The sequence below is a fragment of the Rhincodon typus genome, chromosome 20 (assembly GCF_021869965.1).
Source record: "Rhincodon typus isolate 14 chromosome 20, sRhiTyp1.1, whole genome shotgun sequence".
NCBI classification, from domain to species: Eukaryota; Metazoa; Chordata; class Chondrichthyes; order Orectolobiformes; family Rhincodontidae; genus Rhincodon; species Rhincodon typus.
Genome location: NC_063351.1, coordinates 42,065,108 through 42,084,166, shown reverse-complemented (window position 1 = coordinate 42,084,166; position 19,059 = coordinate 42,065,108). Strand labels below are relative to the sequence as shown.

Below are 19,059 nucleotides of genomic sequence, written 5' to 3'. Positions count from 1 at the left end.
CACTCACCTTTCCTGGCCCCATCCCCGCCTCTTCGACCTGTTTGTTTCTTCTCCACCTATCCTCTCCTCTATCCCTCTTCTATCCGCCTCCCACTCTCTCCCTATTTATTTCAAAACCCCCTTCCCCTCCCCCTTTTCTGATGAAGGGTCTAGGCCCGAAACGTCAGCCTCTCTGCTCCTATGATGCTGCTTGTCCTGCTGTGTTCATCCAGCCCTGCACCTTGTTGTCTTCAATAAAATGTCTTCAGAATAAATGGAATTGTTTTATCATAACCTCTGCTGACCCTCTGTCAAACTGTTATCTGGAACTCTGTTTTGAACACAACTCTGATCTACATCATTCCTCCCACTGCCTCATCCCCTCTAAAAGTTTGTTTGAATACTTAAATTTTGGCTGTGTGTTTATGGCCAATGTTACTGTGTGGTGACCATGTGCACAAAACACTGTCTTTAAACTTTCAGTCCCAGCAATCTGTAAATGAATGTAAATAGGGTAATCAGGGCCAGTGGATTACAAGTACATTGAAGAGGATTGGCTCTAGAATGCACTTAACATTTTTTTTCTGTGGCCATAACCCTCTCTGGTATTTCACACAGATGGTAGCAATCCCCTAAGTGTTTTCTTTTGAAACGTTAGTTTTTAGGAAGTGACTTTCCCAGTCGACAAATAGAGTGTCAAAACTGAGAATGCTGAAGAAATATTTTGCAGCATTTTCTGCTTTTATTTCAAGTATTTCGCATCCGCAAGTATTCTGCTTTTATTTAGACAAGTAGAATGTGTTTCAGTAGCAGCCTTTAAACTGACACTGTGTTTGTCTAATGTAAAGTGAAAATGGGCAGACAGAAGTTGTGGCTGGAAAAGTCACTTCCTAATAACGTGACAGTGTTACAGGTTCAACTGTGTGATCACGGAAGCTATAATTAAGGGGGAAATTTTTTTATCTGCTGCAGGCATTAACTCATGCTGTGAAAAACCTACTTGCACCATAGCTCAACGGAGGCAACAGAAAATAAAGGACTCGAATTTCTATAGCATCTCACAATCTCAGTACATTCTAAAATTCTTTACAATCAATTAACTATTTGCACAGCCAGCTCCCCTCGAAAAAAAAACGTGTTAATGAACCTGTTTTAGTGTTTTTGGTGGAAGGAGGAATGTTGACTCCAGGGCAAAGAGTAAAATGTCATGCACTTCTTTGAAATGTGCCTCAGGTTCTTAAACAGGCATTTGATAGACCCTTGGACAGAGCAGCACACGCTCAGGAATGAACTGAGTGTCACCTTAGATTAGCTGCTCAGGAGCAGGATTTGAGCTCAAAACCTTTCAAATCTGAAGCAAAAGTACTACACAGTGAACCATCCTTGACAACTTGTTGATAGAGCAAAATCTCACAGAAAAGTAAACAGAATGCTGGCTTTAGTACCTAAAGTTTCAATGACACTTCCCCAATGAGCATTTAATGATTGTTAGCTAGAGGCTATTATTTGTATTCATTCATGGGATGTGGGCTTCACTGGCAGGGCCAGAATTTATTGCCCATTCTTAGTTGCCCTTGCGAAGGTAGTGATGAGCTGCATTCTTGAACCACTCTTGTCCATTTTCTATAAGAACACCTACAGTGCTGTTAGGGAGGTAGTTCATAAGAACAAAAGAACATCAGAAATAGGAGCAGGAGTAGGCCATCTGGCCCACTGAGCCTGCTCTGCCATTCAGCAAGATCATGACTGATCTTTTGATGGACTCAGCTCCACTTACCTGCCCACTCACCATAACCCTTAATTCATTTACCGTTCAAAAATCTATCTATCTTTGCCTTAAAAACATTTAATGAGGTAGCCTCACTGAGCGGGGAATTCTATAGATTCACAACCCTTTGGGTGAAGAAGTTCCTCCTCAACTCAGTCCTAAATCTGATTCAGAGATAGTGGGAACTGCCGATGCTGGAGAATCTGAGATAACAAGGTGTCGAGCTGGATGAACACAGCAGGCCAAGCAGCATCAGAGGAGCAGGAAAGCTGACTCCTTAAAAGAGGCTTCGCAGTGGGGTTAAAATTTTCTGAAGAAGGGTCCAGACCTGAAACATCAGCTTTCCTGCTCCTCTGATGCTGCTTGGCCTGCTGTGTTCATTCAGCTCTACACCTTGTTATCTCAGTCCTAAATCTGTTCCCTTTTATTTTAAGGCTATGCCCCTAATTCTAGTTTCACCCACCAGTGGAAACAACCTCCCTGTTTCTATCTTATCTATTCCCTTCATAATTTTATATGTTTCTATAAGTTCCACCCTCATTCTTCTAAATTCTAATGAGTATAGTCCCACTCTACTCAATTTCTCCTATAAGCCAACCCTCTCAACTCCGGAATCAACCTAGTGAATCTCCCCTGCACCCCCACCAGTGCCAGTACATCCTTTCTCAAGTAAGGAGACACAGTACTCCAGGTGTGACCTCACCTGCATCTGCAGCATAACCTCCCTTCAAACTCTATCCCTCTAGCAATGAAGGACAATTTTCCATTTGCCTTCTTAATTACCCGCTGCACCTGCAAACCAACTTTTTGTGATTCATGCACAAGGACACCCAGGTGCTGGTGCGTGCTACAATTTTTCATTATTTAAATAATAGTCCATTTTATTGTTATTTCTATCAAAATGAATGACCTCACATTTACGAAAATTGTACGCCATCTGCCAGATCCTTGCCCACTTACTTAACCTATCTATAACCCTCTGCACACTTTAGTGTACCACTCATTCCAGGATGAGTTCCAGGACTTTGACCTCGTGAAACAGAAGGGAAAGCGATATATTTCCAAGTCTGGATGGTGAGTGATGAGTAAGAGCATAAAAAAAAGAATCGGCAGTAGGCCATTTGGCCCCTCGAGTCTGTCTTGTCATTCAACAAGATAATGGCTGATCAGCTCCAGGCTGCAACTCCTCTTTTGGGCCAGCTCAGCTCCCCAATGTTTAAAAAAAAATCTGTACACCTCCTCTTTAAATATTTTCAGTGGTCTCGCCTCCATTACTCTCTGGGGTCAAGAATTCTAGACAATGGCTACCTTTTAGGAAAAGAAATTCTTTCACAACTCAGTTTTAAATGAGTGTCCGACATTACACAGTGTGGAGCTGGAGGAGCACAGCAGGCCAGGCAGCATCGGAGGAGCAGGAAAAGTTGACATTTTAGGTCGGGATTCTTCTTCAGAAATAGGGGAGGCCCCTTGTTTTGTAACTATATCCCCAAATTAGAGATTCTCCCACTTCTTTTCAGCATTGACTCTGTTAAGTCCCTTCAGAATCTTATATGTTTCAATAACAGTACCTTCACACTTCTAAACCCTAATGAATAAAGGCCTAACCTGTTTAAGTATTCTTGAGAAGTCAAGATAAGTCCCTAAATTCTAAGAATCAACCTAGTGAATTTTGTTTGAACAGTCTCCAATGCTAGAATATTCGTTTTTAAACATGGGAATCAAAACTACACACTGTACTCTAGGTTCAGCCTCACCCTGTACAGTAGTAACAAGACTCCCTTGTTTTTAAACTCCATCCCCCAAAGAATAAAGGCCAAAATACTGTTTGCCTTCTTAGTGATTTACTCAGCTCCATGTTAACGTTTTGTGGTTCATTCACAAGATCACTCAGATCCTTCTGCCCTACACTTCGTAAAGACTTTCTCCATTTAAATAATGGTTTTCCTTTTGCTTCTTCCAACAGATTACATGACCTCTCACTTTCCTACATTAAAGGGTTTGAGCTATAGGGAGAGGCTGAAAATGCTGGGGCTATGTTCCCTGGAGTGTCAGAGGCTGAGATGTGACATAATGGAAGTTTATAAAATCATGAGGGGCATGGATAAGGGCAGGGTAGGGGAGTTCAAAACTTGAGGGCACAGGTTTAAGGTGAGAAGGAAAGATTTAAAGGGGACCTAAGGGGTAACTTTTTCACACAGAGGGTGGTGCGTATATGGAATGAGCTGCCAGAGGAAGTGGTGGATGCTGGTACAATTACAACATTTAAAAGGGATCAGGATGGGTATATGAATTGGAAGTGTTTAGAGGGATATGGGCCAAATGCTGGCAAATGGGACTAGATTTATATAGGATATATGGTCGGCATGGATGAGTTGAACCGAAGGATCTGTTTCTTTGCTATACAGCTCTATGATTCTGTGACTCTCCATCCACTAAGTTTTTGTCCACTTACTCAATTTATCTATATCCCTTTGAAAATTCCTTATGTTCTCATCACATGTATTTTTATATTGTTAGCAAATTTGGAAAACTACACTCTACCCCTCCTCCAAGTCATTAATATATGCGGTAAATAATGAGACCTAGGACTGATCCTTGTGGCACTCCACTAGTTACATCTTTACACCCTGAAAAAGACCCAATAATCCTGACATTTTATCTTATGACTGGTAAGCAATCCTTGATACATGCTAATACATTACCCTAATACTGTCGGCTCCTTGTGCAATTACCTTCTACATGGCACCTTATCGAATGTTTTCTGGAAATCCAAATGGACAACATCTACCCGTTCTCCTTTATCAACCCTGCTTGTTATATCTTCAAAGATTCTATCAAACTTGTAAAACAATTTCTCTTTAATAAAACTATATTGACTCTGTTTGATTGCATTAAGCTTTTCTTAAATCATGTTATTTCTTCCTTAATAATGGACTCTAGCATTTTTCCAACAACATTTACATTTGAAAGGCATCTGGATGGGCACATGAATAGGAAAGGTTTAGAGGGATACGGACCAAATGCTGGCAAATAAGACTGGATTAATTTGGGATATTTGGTCGGCATGGATGATTTGGACCGAAGAACAGGCAAGGCAGTTGAACTGAGGGCATGGTTGGGAACATGGGACTGGGATAACATAGCAATTACAGAAGTGTGACTCAGGGATGGACAGGACTGGCAGCTTAATGTTCCAGGGTTTAGATGCTACAGGAAGGATTGAAAGGGGAGGAAGAGAGGAGCAGAGTGGCGTTTTGATTAAGGATAACATTACTGCTGTACTTAAGGAAGATATTCCTGGGAATATATCTAGGGAAGTTATTTGGGTGGAACTGAAAAATAAGAAAAGGATGATCACCTTATTGTGATTGTACTATAGACACCCCAGTAGTCAGCCGGAAATTGAGAAACAAATTTGTAAGGAGGTCTCAGTTATTTGTGAGAATAATAGGGTAGTTAAGGAAGGGGATTTTAATTTTCCAAACATAGAGTGGGACTGCCATAGTGTTAAGGGCTTGGATGGACAGGAATTTGTTAATGTGCACAAGAAAATTTTCTGATTCAGTATGTGAATGTACTTACTAGAGAAGGTGCAAAACTTAACCTACTGTTGGGAAATAAGGCAGGGCAGGTGACTGAGGTGTCAGTGGGGGAGCACTTTGGGGGCCAGTGACCATAATTCTATTAGTTTTAAAATAGTGATGGAAAAGGGTAGAGTGGATCTAAAAGTTTAAGTTCAAAATTGGAGGAAGGCCAATTTTGACAGTATTAAGCAAGAACTTCCAAAAGTTAATTGGGCGCGGATGTTTGCAGGTAAAGGGACAGCTGGAAAATGGGAAGCATTCAAAAATGAGATAACAAGAGTCCAGAGATGATATGTTCAAGCTAGGGTGAAGGGGAAAGGCTGGTAGGTGTAGGGAATGCTGAATGATTAGAGAAATTAAGGTTTTGGTCAAGAAAAAAGAAGGAAGCATATGTCAGATATAGACAGCAGGGATCGAGTGAATCCCTAGAAGAGTATATGGGCAGTAGAGGTAAACATAAGAGGGAAATCAGGAGGGCAAAAAGGGACATGAAGTAGTTTGGGCAAATTAGATTAAGGAGAACCCAAAAAGATTTTGCAAATACATTAAGGACAAAAGGGTAACTAGGTGGAGAATAGGGCCCCTTAAAGATCAACAAGCCCATTTAAGTGTGGAACTGCAGGAGATGGGGGAGATACTAAGCAACAATTTTGCATCAGTGTTTACTGTGGAGAAGGTTATGGAAGATAGAGAACATGGGGAAATAAATAGCGACACCTTGAAAACTGTCCATATTACAGAGGAGGAGGTGCTGAACATCTCAAAACACATAAAGGTGGATAAATCCCCGGGACCTGATAAAGTGTATGTGAAGTGAGGGAAGAGATTGCTGGGCCCCTTGCTGAGATAACTGTATCATTGATAGCCGCAGGTGAGTTGCCAGAAGACTTGATGTTAGAAACATTGTGCCACTATTTAAGAAAGATGGTAAGGAAAAGCCAGGGAACTCTAGACCAGCGATCCTGACATCGGTGGTGGGCAAGTTGTTGGAGAGATCCTGAGGGACAGGATTTACATGTATTTGGAAAAGCAAGGACTGATTAATGATAGTCAACATGGCTTTGTGCCTGTGAAATTGTGTCTCTCTAACTTGATTGAGTTTTCAGAAGTGATGAAGAGAATTGATGAGGGCAGAGTGGTGGATGTGATCTATATAGACTTCAGTAAGGCATTCAACAAACTTCCTCATGGTAGAATGATTGGCAAGGTTAGATCACAGAAATACAGGGAGAACTAGCTATTTGGATAAACAGAACTGGCTCAATGGTAGAAAACAGAGGGTGGTGGTGGAGGTTGCTCTTCAGACTGGAAGCCTGTGACCAGTGGTGTGCCGCAAGGATCGGTGCAGGGTCCACTGCTTTTCGTCATTTGTATAAATGATTTGGATGTGAACGTAGGAGATATGGTTAGTAAGTTTGCAGATGACTCCAAAATTGGAGTTGTAGTGGACGGTGAAGACGGTTACCTCAGAGTACAACAGGATCTTGATCAGATGGACCAATGGACCGAGGAGTGGCAGATGGAGTTTAATTTAGATAGCTGTGTGGTGGTGCATTTTGGAAAGGCAAATTATGGCAGGACTTATACAGTTAATGGTAAGGTCCTGGGGAGTGTTGCTGAACAAAGAGACCTTGGATTGCAGGTTCATAGTTCCTTGAAAGTTGAGTCTTCGGTAGATAGGATAGTGAAGAAGGCACTTGATATGCTTGCCTTTATTGTCAGTGCATTGAGTATAGGAGTTGGGAGGTCATGTTGTGGCTGTACAGGACATTAGTTCCGCCACTTTTGGAGTATTGCTTGCAATTCTGGTCTCCCTGCTATAGGAAGATATAGCAAGGAAGGATGTTGTGAAACTAGAAAGGGTTCAGTAAAGATTTATGAGGATGTTGCCAGGGTTGGAGGGTTTGAGCTATATGGAGAGGGTAAATAGGCTGGGGCTATTTTCCCTGGAGTGTCAGAGTGAGAGGTGACTTTATAGAGGTTTATAAAATCATGAGGAGCATAGATAAGGTAAGTAGACAAGGTCTTTTCCCTGTTGTGGGGGAGTCCAAAACTAGAGGGTGTTGGTTTAGGGTGAGAAAGGAAAGACATAAAAGGACCTAAGGAGAAACTTTTCCACACAGAGGGTGGTGCGTATATGGAATGAGCTGCCAGAGGAAGTGGTGGAGGCTGGTACAATTACAACATTTAAAAGGCATCTGGATGGGTATATGAATAGGAAGTGTTTAGAGGGATATGGACCAAATGCTGGCAAATGGGACTATATTTGTATAGGATATATGGTCGGCAAGGACGAGTTGAACCGAAGGGTCTGTTTCTGTGCTGTACATCTCTATGACTTTATGACTCTATGAGTCTGTTTCAATGCTGTACAACTCTGTGACTCTATAACAGATGACAGACTAAATGACCGATAGTTTCCTATTGCTTTCTGAGTCTCATTCTTTTTGAAAGGGCACTACATTAGCAGCCCACTGGTACTCTCCCGAATCCAGTGTCTTCTGGAGTATTTCAATCAATGCCTCCACCATCTCTGCAGCCACTTCTTTTAAAACACTTGGATGCAGACAATCAGTTCCTGGTGACTTGACTACCTTTAGTCCTATTAATTTATCAAACATTTTGTCTCTTGTGATAGATACTGATATAAGATCTTTCCTCCCATTAGGACCTTGCTTATACTGTCCTCCACTGTGAAGATCGATGCAAAATGTTTAAATTATCTTCCACTTCCCTGTTATCAATTCCCCAGTTGCATCCTCCAAGGGTCCAACACTTACTTAGCTATTCTCTTTTTCTATGTACCCATAGAAGCTCTTTGTTTTAGTAACATTTCTTGCCAATTTACTTTCATAATCAATTTTCTCCCTCTTTATTAACTGTTTAGTCATCCTCTGCTGGTTTCTAAAATATTCCCAATCCACTGGCCTACCACTAGTTTTTGCCACTTTGCATGTTTTAGTGTTTGATTGGATACTCTCCTTGATCACTGTTGCTAACAATGGATGTTGATCCTTCTCATCAAGTCCTTCTTTTTGACTGGAATAAATTTTTGCCGAGTATTCTGAAATGTCTACCAATGCTCGTCCACTGACTTTCTGCCTACTGTATTTCTCAGCTCGTTTTAAACAACCTTTTCTTCATACCTCAGCCCTTACTTAAGTTGAGAACACTGGTTTGAAACTAGAGTTGTTCTCCTTCAAACTGAATTTGAATTTCTGCCATGTTGTGATCACTACTCCCTACAGATCCTTAACAATGAAATCTCTTATGAATCACCCATGATTACTAGATCTAAAACGGCCTGTCCTGGGTAGGTTCTGCAAACATATTCCCCTAACAAACAATCCCTGGTGTTCTCTAGAAATTTGTCTTCCATGTTAGCCTTGCCCATTTGATTTGTCCAGTCAATATGTAGATTAAAATCATTTGTGACAATTGTAGTCCCCTTCTTATTCACGCCTATTATTTTTCAATTTATAATTTGTCCTACAGTGAGGCAACTCTTTGGGAGCTTACAGGCCACTCCCACCTGTGAATTCTTTCCCTTACTATTTCTTATTTCCGTTCAAAATGATTTCACAAGTAACAGTTCCTATCTTGAAAGAACTTTGGAAGATTAGAGTTTGAGCATCTACAGTATTATCACCTGCTTCCTTGAAAATCCTGGAATGGAAACTAACTAATCCTTGGAATTTGTCACCTCTTTAGATGTATTACTTATTCAATTACGGCCACTTCCATCAATATTTGTGTATTGTCATCTATGATTCAATATTATTTTCCTCAATCTCTGCCTGAGCTGCAAATACTGAACTGAAAACAAAACAAGCAGCATCCAAGGAGAGAGAACAAGCTGATGTTTCGAGTGTAGATGACTCTTTATCAGAATTTGAAACGTTAGCTTGCTCTCTCTCTCCATGGATGTGATTTCCAGCATTTTTTGTTTTCAGTACAGATTCCAGCATCTGCAGTAATTTGCTCCTGGAAATACTGAACCAAGTCATCACTCAGCCGTTCACCAACCGACAAGGTGGTGATCCACCAGGTCACAGCACAATCCTGCCACTGACTGGGGCTCCCCCACCCCCTCCCCCCCCCACCTCCAAAAAGTGCGTTCAGACCCCGCCCCCACCACCAAAGTTGTGACAGGTGCTATAGAAATGAAAGCTGTTTTGTCACACGTGAGTTTGCGAACAACGTTTTGTTGCGAACCTCCATGAAAGTTACCGCAGTGAATGGGAGATAGCTAATGAAATACTTTTGAAGTGTAGCAACCATTCCATTGTAGCAAAACATAGCCACAAATTTCTCCACAGCAAGATCCCACAAATGCCAGTGGGATGATGACAAGATAATCTGTTTTAGTGATGCGAGCAGGGTATAAGCATGGACCAGGACATGAGGGCAGACTCGTCATCCAAATGTTGGCGTGGGGTCTTTTGCATATGTGCAGACAATCAGCATCTCACATTAAACACACATCTAAAAGACAGCACCTCCAGTTATGCAGAAACCCCTCAGGACTGTACTGAGGATATGAGCTTGGATAAAATACTCAATTTTCCACAATGTGCTTGAAGCTTGGACTTGCGGGTGAGAATATCACCCACTGAACAACGGCTGTTCATCAAATTGACAATTTGGAAACAGTCAAATTGTGGTCTCCACTGCAAATTATTTATAGGTCATGCGTCTTCCTCAGTGGAACGACTCCAAGATTCATTTCACAAATGAGTGCGTAATGTAAATGACTTCCTGCATCGAGGCTATAGACTGTACAGAAACAGGCAGGCAACTGCAGAGTTCACCAACAAGAATTTGCCCACATGATGCTTGCAGCATCTTATTCTCAGATGATGTCAGCCTGTGGCACATCAACAAACCAGATGAGGAAAAATCAGCTCCAATGAAGACTTTATTACAGTAGGACAGAGATAGCACGGGGATGGACCCAGATAAATTTTCCCTATGCTTTGCCCCCATCAAACACCCTAGGACAGGTACAGCACAGGATTAGATATAGAGTAAAACTCTCTACACTTTTTAAGTGAAAGTAAAGCCACCTCCACACTGTCTTCATTAAATACTCCCAGGAAAGGGACTGCACAAGGTTACATACAGAGTAAAGCTCCTTCTACTCTTTTAATGTGAAAGTAAAGCTTCCCTGACACTGTCACCATCAAACACTTCCAGGACAATTATAGCATGGGGTCAGATGCAAAGTAAAGCTACCGCTAATTCTCTCCTCCTTAAACATTCCTAGGACAGGTACAGCATGGGGTTGGATAGAAAGTAAAGCTTCCTCTACACTCTCCCCATCAAACATTCCCAGAACAGGTACAGCACGGGGTTAGATACAGAGTAAAGCTTTCTCTACATTCTCCCCATCAAACATTACCAGGACAGGTACGGCACGGGGTTAGATACAGGGTAAATCTCACTCGACCTTGTCACCATCAAACACTCCCAGCACAGGTACAGCTTGGGGTTAGATATAAAGTAAAATTCCCTCTGCCCTGTCCCCATTAAACACTCCGAGGACAGTTACTACACAGTTAGATACACAATCAGCTATAGGGTGAATTGGCTGAACGATTCAGAAAATGTCATGATTGTAATCTTGAATCAATCAAATAATGCTAAAATTCATGTGAGCAGTCATCTTGTATTGGCCAAGGAATGGCTACAATCATGATATACACATAATGTCACCTGACTCAGTACATTTGTCACAATATTTTAAATGTTACCTTTAAACATCTTATGTGCTACCTATTACCGAGACAAAAAATGATTTGGTCAGTCGTTAGAAATTCAAGTTGGGTTAAAAATCGACGATCTTAATTGAACCAAACAAAAGGAGCAGGGTCAGGCCAGAGTGTCCAAGAGGAAGGAGATCCCTTTGGCTCCAACCCGACCTGACCAAGGGCGAGGTCGCAATCTTTATAGCCGGGCAGAAGAGGAATAATGTTGATGATCTGTTTCTTCACCGGGTCAGGGCGCATCTCGTCCATAGCAGAACACTGCCATAGAGACTCTTAGTCACATTAGGTGGGTGACAGACACACAACCATTTCACCTCCCCAACTCCCACCAAATTCTGTTGGCCATCTCGCCAGCTGTCAGAGAAACAGTTAAAAAGGCTTTTTTTTAATTGTGTGGTTGAAAGAAATCATCAAATAACTGCAACCTCATAGCAGAGTAGAAACTAGGGTAAGGCTGTTGTGTAAATAACAGGTCAACAAAAACACTGGGTTTGGGAAAAGAACCTTCCATTGGCCTTGTCATATCTAAATTCAGCCTTTAACTCACAACTGATGTTGCCAACCCTCCAGGATTACCTTGGAGAACCAGAAAGTGATGAGTTGAATATTGCTGAGAAAAGACACATTTTGTCAAAGGCTTTTTAATCTTGCCATCATCAGGATAATTTTCATGAATTACAGATTCTAGGGGAAAACCAACATTTAAACTGCAAGAGGTGAGTGCTAATTGGTTGACTGGTGGAATAAACACTCTCCTGAGATGCAGTATAAATGTTACTTTCTCCATGAATTGGCATTCTTGCGAAATGTCCTGATGAGCACAAGGTGAAAGGCTTTGACAAAACATGTCATTTTTCAGCAACAGTTTCAAGTTCTGTACTGCCAAAAGACTAAAGTGAAAGTTCATCTCCTTAAGCACAGAATCTTGCAAAATGCAGGGTGAAAAGTCATTGAAGCCATAAAACAAAATGTATTCTTAAAAACAATTCTTGATAAATATTTGTCATTTATTGTAATTTTTTTTTTAAAATGTGCACGGGATAGCATTTATTGCCTGTCTCTAATGACCCTCAAGAAGTCAGAAGTCACATGACACCAGGTTATAGTCCAAAAGGTCTATTTAAAATGACAAGCTTTCTGAGCGCTGCTCCTTCGTCAGGTGGATCCTGACATAGGAGCAGCGCTCCAAAAGCTTGTCATTTTAAATAAACCTGTTGGACGATAACCTGGTGTCATGTGACTTCTGACTTTGTTCACCCCAGACCAATACCAACATCTCCACATCATGGCTACCCTCAAAAAGGTGGTGGTGAGCTGCCTTCTTAAACTGCTGCAGATGCTTAGGATGTGAAGATATCTGCCCGTACCACCTCTCATTGATTCTCTGGGCTATTTCAAAGCTGTGTGTCTGGATCAGGGTAGAATGGGCGATTTCGTTCTCTGAAGAACACAAAGGCACAAGAAATAGGAGCGGGTGTAGGCCACTTTTTACCTCAAAGCTGCCCACCATTCTACAATGTCATGTTTGATGTGCCCCAGGTTTCAACCACTCTTTTGAAATTAGCTCCTTATAGCCCTCAACTCCCTGACATTTCAAAAATCTCATATTACTGAATATTACTGGATATTACTGAACTAGATAGATTTTTACAACAATCGATGGTGGTTACACAGTCACCACAAAGGTAAGCTTATTCTTCTAGGTTTTTTTTTTGAAAATTGAATTCAAGTTTCACCATGGTGGGATTATGAACCCATGTTCTTAGGGTTCCCATGTTCTAGGGTTCTGCTCCACCATCTCTCCCCACTCCTCTTTTTTTCACTATTGCTCTCCCCTCCACCATCACCCAACTCAACCCATAGGCAAGAATCATCCAGTAGGGGGTACAAAGAGTTTTGTTACTTCCTCACTAGCCAGGGCACTGAGAAATGTATTGGGTGGCCAATGGCAAGAACTTGTGGCTGGAGCAGCTGGTAGTCATGTGCTAAACCTCCAGGAACACCAGTTAGAGTTGGCAACCCACAGTCATGAATTAAAAATAAAATAAGCAAAAGCAGAACTTTAATTTTTAAAAACATAAACAACATCACAGCAAAACTTTAAAGACAAATTATCTCTGTTCAGGTGTCCTCCCTGAGGCAACGCTCGCCAAAGAAATTTCACTCCATGGTTTTCCCAATACGTCGTCGTGCAATGTTGTTGAGGGGAAAAGGGTTTGTTTTTACAGAAAAGCAACTGATAGTTGAGGAGAGGTTTGGGGTTTCAGTGGCCATGGAAGTGCCGCCCTGTACGCCGACGTTCCCTCGGCACCAGGGGTCCCTTCCTGGTCAGTCTTGGGTCCAATTTGCGAAGGGAAACACTACTTGTGATGGCTGGAGGCAGCAAGATGGTAGGCACATTGGTGCTGGGTGCAGCTGACAATGGCACCAAATGGAAGTCAACCTGTAGGGAGATCAAAATTACACTGCAGAGGAGATGGCACTCAGTAGGCATGTTAAGGGCAGTGTGTATTTTATTCCAGCAGAAAATGAGAAAAGAACAATGCACGTTTATACAACATCTTTAATGAAGTAAAACAGCCCTATAGATGCTTCACAGGAGCGCTGTCAAACAAAACTTTGCACCTAGCCACACGAGGAGGTATTGGGAGAAACAAGCTGAAGCTTATTTTAAAGAATGGCTTTAGAGAGGACAGTGTGGCCGCGAGTTGGGGAAACGTAGGGATGGAATCCCAGAGCTTGGGGCTGAGGAAGACATGGCCAATGGTGTAGCAGTTGAAAATTAGGGATGATCAAGAGGCCAGAATTAGAGGAACGCAGAGATCTTGGGGAGCTGTAGGGGATCAGAGATACGGAGGAATGAGGCCACAAAGGGATTTGAAAATAAGGTTGAAAATTTTAAATATAAGTAGGAAATGCTGCAAAATGTGGAGAGAGAAATACATTTTGAGTCCAGTGACATGAGAGTCTAATGACCTGATGGGGTGCATGCTAGGATTTTAAAGGAGGTAGCTATAGAGGTAATGGATGCATTGGTAGGATAGTAATCTTCCAAGAATGAACTTGACCTACCCAGCTGACCCATTGTCTCTGCCTCCTCCTGCCCCACTGAACTCATCTCCGCTTACCTTGACTCTATTTTCTCCCCCCGGTCCAGGAACTTCCCACCTACGTCCGGGACACCACCCACACCCTCCACCTCCTCCAATTCCCTGGCCCCCAACATCTCATCCTCAATATGGATGTCCAATCCCTGTACACTTGTATCCCCCACACAGATCACTTAAAAGCTCTCCGCTTCTTCCTCTCCTGTAGGCCCAACCAGTCCCCCTCCACTGACACCCTCATCTGCTTAACCGAATTCGTCCTTACCCCCTTAACAACTTCTCCTTTAACTCCTCCCACTTCCTACAGACTAGAGTGTTGGCCATGGGCAGCCGCATGGCTCCAAGCTATGCCTGCCTCTTCATAGGATACGTGAAACAGTCCCTTTTCTGCTCCCATGATTGGGGAGATTTTAAAACTGGTGAATTCCATGTTTAGGCCATCAAGCTGTGTGCTCCTGGGGCGGAATATGAGGTATTGCTCCTCCAGTTTGTGTGCAGTGTCTTTGTGGCACTGGAGGAGGCTCAGGATAGACATGTCACCTAAAGAGTGGGAGGGGGAGTTAAAATGGTTGGCGACTGGAAGGTGTTGTCATTTGTCACGTACAGAGCGCAGATGCTGTATGAAACGGTGGCGCTATTCCCCACCTCTTCCTCTGCTACATTGATGACTGTATCGGCGCTGCATCGTGCTCTCATGAGGAGCTTGAAAAGTTCATCACTTTACTAACACCTTTAACCCCAACGTCAAATTCACCTGGACCGTCTCCGATACCTCCCTCCCCTTCCTGGACCTCTCTGTCTCCATCTCTGGTAACCGCCTCAACACCAACATCTATTTCAAGCCCACCAACTCCCATAGCTACCTGGACGACACCTCCTCTCACCCACCCTCCTGCAAGAATGTGATCCCTTACTCCCAATTTCTCTGCTCCCAAGATGGAACATTCCACTCCCAGACATCCCAAATGTCCTCTTATTTCAATGACCGCAACTTCTCCCCTCCGGTGATCAAAAATGCCCTCAACCGCATCTCTTGCATTTCCTAAACTTCTGCCCTCAAATCCCCCCCCCAACAAAAATAAAGACCGAACCCCTTTGTCCTCACATACCACCCCATCAACCTCTGCATCCAACGTACCATCCTCCGGCACTTCTGCCACCTACAACCTGACCCCACAACCAAAGGGATATTTCCCTCCCCACCCCTATCTGCTTTTCGTAAGGACCACTCACTCCATGACTCCCACATCCGCTCCACACTCACCACTAACCCCACTGCACCTGGCACCTTTCCCGGTGGAAGTGCTACACCTGCCCCCCTCACCTCCATTTCAGGCCCAAAGCAAACCTTTCATATCCGACAGGTCTTCACCTGTACATCCTCCAACCTGATCTACTGTATCCGTTGCTCCTGATGTGGCCTCTTCTACATCGATGAGACTGTTTTGTGGAGCATCTGCGCTCAGTACGCAACAAACAATAACACCTTCCGGTTGCCAACCATTTTAACTCCCCCTCCCACTGCTTTGGTGACATGACCATCCTGGGCCTCCTCCAGTGCCACAATGATGCCACCCACAAACTGGAGGAGCAACACCTCATATTCCACCTCGGGAGCCTACAGCCCAATGGCCTAAACATAGAATTCACCAGTTTTAAAATCTCTCCACTCCCAGCCTCATCCCACGTCTAACCCTCCCTCTCATCCCCACCTTCCTGACCTGCCACAACATGTCCATCTTCTTACCCACCTATCCACCCTACCCTTCCCACCGACCAATCCCCACTGCCCCCTACCTGCATCCAACCTATCACCATCCCACATACCTTCCCCCAGCCCCACCCATCCTCCCTTCCGTCTCCTTGACCTGACATAACCTGTCCATCTTCTCTCCCACCTATCCGCCCCACCCATCTTGCTGTGTGAAAGGCGCTATTTAAATACTGCAGTGGAGTGAAGCAAATAAATACAAGTCTGGAAAGGAGACTCACCCGTGTTGGTTCGCCGGCCCCAACACTGACGAGAACAGTTTGATCTTTATAACCAGGCGCTGAGGCAGTGACCATATATTTCCCCGGCAATAACAGTCGGAAGTAGTCTCCACCGATACCTCAAAACAAAACCAAATGACCCTTACCCAAATGTATCCACCATGTAGTTACAACACTTAGCATAACGCAAAGCCTCGCAACAACCTGACGGGAAAAGGGGGATAATTCCCAGTTTTGGCCAAGCTGTAGGCGAAACATCAAGGTCAGAAATGCTCTGGCTCATCCCAACCCCTTACTAAGCAAACCTTTCTTGCTCTTTCCATTACCTTTCAACACGACAATGGTCACCACCTTGTTTCCAACTCAAACTAATTCCATTGCTCATTAAGAAGAGATCCTAGGCCAGCACAGTAGCCAATGAGGTTGCCAGATGCAGAACAGTTTGCGAGGGTCAGGGGAGAATACCTCATCCCACTTTGCCTCCTGTTCTATTCCCTCTGTCCCAGAGAAGATATAACGTCACAGTGGTAGAGTCATAGAGCATGGAAAGAGACCCCTGGGTCCAACTCTTCCATGCTGACCTGACATCCCAATCTGACCTAGTCCCATTAGCCAGCATCCCAAAACGTCAGCTTTCCTGCTCATCTGATGCTGCCTGACCTGCTGTGTTCCTCCAGCTCCACACTTTGTTGTCTCAGGCTCCAGCATCAGCAGTTCCTACTATCCATTTAAACCCTTCCTACTCATATTATCTACAGGTATCCAGATGCCTTTTAAATGTTGTCATTGTACCCTCCTCCACCACTTCCTCTGGCAGCACATTCAATACATGTATCAGCCCTCTGTGTGAAAAAGTTACCCCTCAGATCCTTTTTAAATCTTTCCCTGCTCACCATAAACCTCTGTCCTCTAGTTTTGGTCTCCCCCACCTTAGGAAAAAGACCTGGGCTATTCACTCTATCCATACCCCTCATGGTTTTATAAACCTCTACAAGGTCACCCTTCAGCCTCCGATGCTTCAGGGAAAATAGCCCCAGCCTATTCAGCCTCTCACTATAGCTCAAACCCTCCAACCCTGGCAACATCCTTGTAATTGGTTTCTGCATCTTCTCAAGTTTACCAATGGAAGGGCGACCAGAATTATATGCAGTATTCTAAAATTGGCCTCACCAATGTCCTGTACAACCAAAACATGATTCCTATTCTCAATGTTCTGATCAATGAAGGCAAGCGTGCCAAATGCCTTCTTCACCACCCTGTCTACCTGTGACTCCACTTTTAAGGAACTGTGCATCTGTATCCCATCCCAAGGTGTCTTTGTTCGGCAACACTCCCCAGGACCCTACCATGAACTGTATGAGACCTGCCCTCTTTTGCCTTACCAAAATGCAACACCTCACATTTATCGAAATTAAACTCCATTTGCTGCTCCTCAGCCCATTACCCCATCTGATCAAGGTGCCGTCGCACTGAGATAATCTTCTTCACAGTCCACTACACCATTTATTTTGGTGTTACCTGCAAACTTATCAACCATGCCTCCTTTATTCGCATCCAAATTATTTATATAAATGACAAAAGTGAGTGGACCCGGCACCAATCCTTGTGGCACACCGTCGGTCACAGGTCTCCAGTATGAAAAGCAACCCTCTACCACCACCCTCTGTCTCCTACATTCAAGTCAATTTTGTATCCAATTGGCTACCTTTCCCTGGATCCCACGTGATCTAACCTTACTAACTAGTCAACCTTTTGGACACTTTGCTAAAGTCCACTGCTCTGCCTTCATCAATCTTCTTTGTCATCCCTTCAAAAAAACTCAATCAAACTAGTGAGACATGATTTCCCACGCACAAAGCCACGCTGACAATCCCCAATCAGTCCTTGCTTTTCCAACTGCATGTAATTCTGTCCCTCAGAATCTCCACCAGCAACTTACCCACCAGACTCACCAGTCTGTAGTTCCCTGGCTTTTCCTTGCAGCACTTCTTATATAAAGGGCTCACATTAGCCAACCCCCAGTTTTCCAGCACCTCACCCGTGGCTGTTGATGATACAAATATCTCAGCAGGGGGCCTAGCAATCATCTCACTAGCTTCCCACAGAGTTCTGGGAAATACCTGACTAGGTCCTGGGCATTTATCTGCCTTTATTCATTTTAACACCTCCAGCACCTACCCTTCTGTAATATGAACTCTTTCCAAGACATCACTATTTATTTCTCCAAGTTCCCTAGCTTCCATGTCCTTCTGCATGGGAAATACTGATGTGAAATATTTGTTTAGTATCTCACCCATCTCTTATAGTTCTACACATAGAAGCCTTGCTGACTGTTAAGGTGCCCTATTCTCACCCTAATTCTCTTTTGTCCTAATGTACTTATCGAATCTCTTTCATGTCTCCTTAACTCTATTTGCCAAAGCTATCTCATGCCCCCTTTTTGCCTTCCTAATTTCCCTCTTGAGTATACTCCAACTGCCCTTATACTCCTATTGGTATTCACTCTATCCCAGCTGTCAATACCTGACATATGCCTCCTTCTTTTCTTGACCAGAGCCTCAATTTCTCTAGTAATCCAGCATTCCCGACAGCTACCCACCTTGCCCTTCACACTAAAACAGGAACATACTGTCTCTGAACTCTCGTTATCTCACTTTTAGAGGCCTCTCACTTCCCAACCATCCTTTACCTGTAAATAGTCTTCCCCTATTAACATTTTTTTAAAAATTCATTTCTGGGATGTGGGTGTCGTTGGCTGGGCCAGCGTTTCTTGCCCATCCCTTGTTGCTCTTGAGAAGGTGGTGGTGAGCTGTCTTTTTGAACCGCTGCAGTCCTCCTGCTGTGGTTCAAAAAGGCAGCTC

General features: G+C 43.4%; 1 protein-coding gene across 1 annotated transcript in view; it reads right to left on the bottom strand.

Moving 5' to 3' along the window:
* Window positions 1-13,144: 13,144 nt before the first annotated feature.
* The window catches only part of cpn1 (carboxypeptidase N, polypeptide 1), a 28,327-nt gene continuing 22,412 nt past the window's right edge, over window positions 13,145-19,059 (bottom strand). The window contains exons 8-9 of the mRNA XM_048608775.1: window positions 16,199-16,317; window positions 13,145-13,542 (exon numbers count right to left, since the gene is read on the bottom strand). Of these exons, the coding sequence (XP_048464732.1) occupies window positions 13,363-13,542; window positions 16,199-16,317 (299 nt within the window). The 3' untranslated portion in view covers window positions 13,145-13,362. The remainder of the gene's footprint in view (window positions 13,543-16,198; window positions 16,318-19,059) is intronic.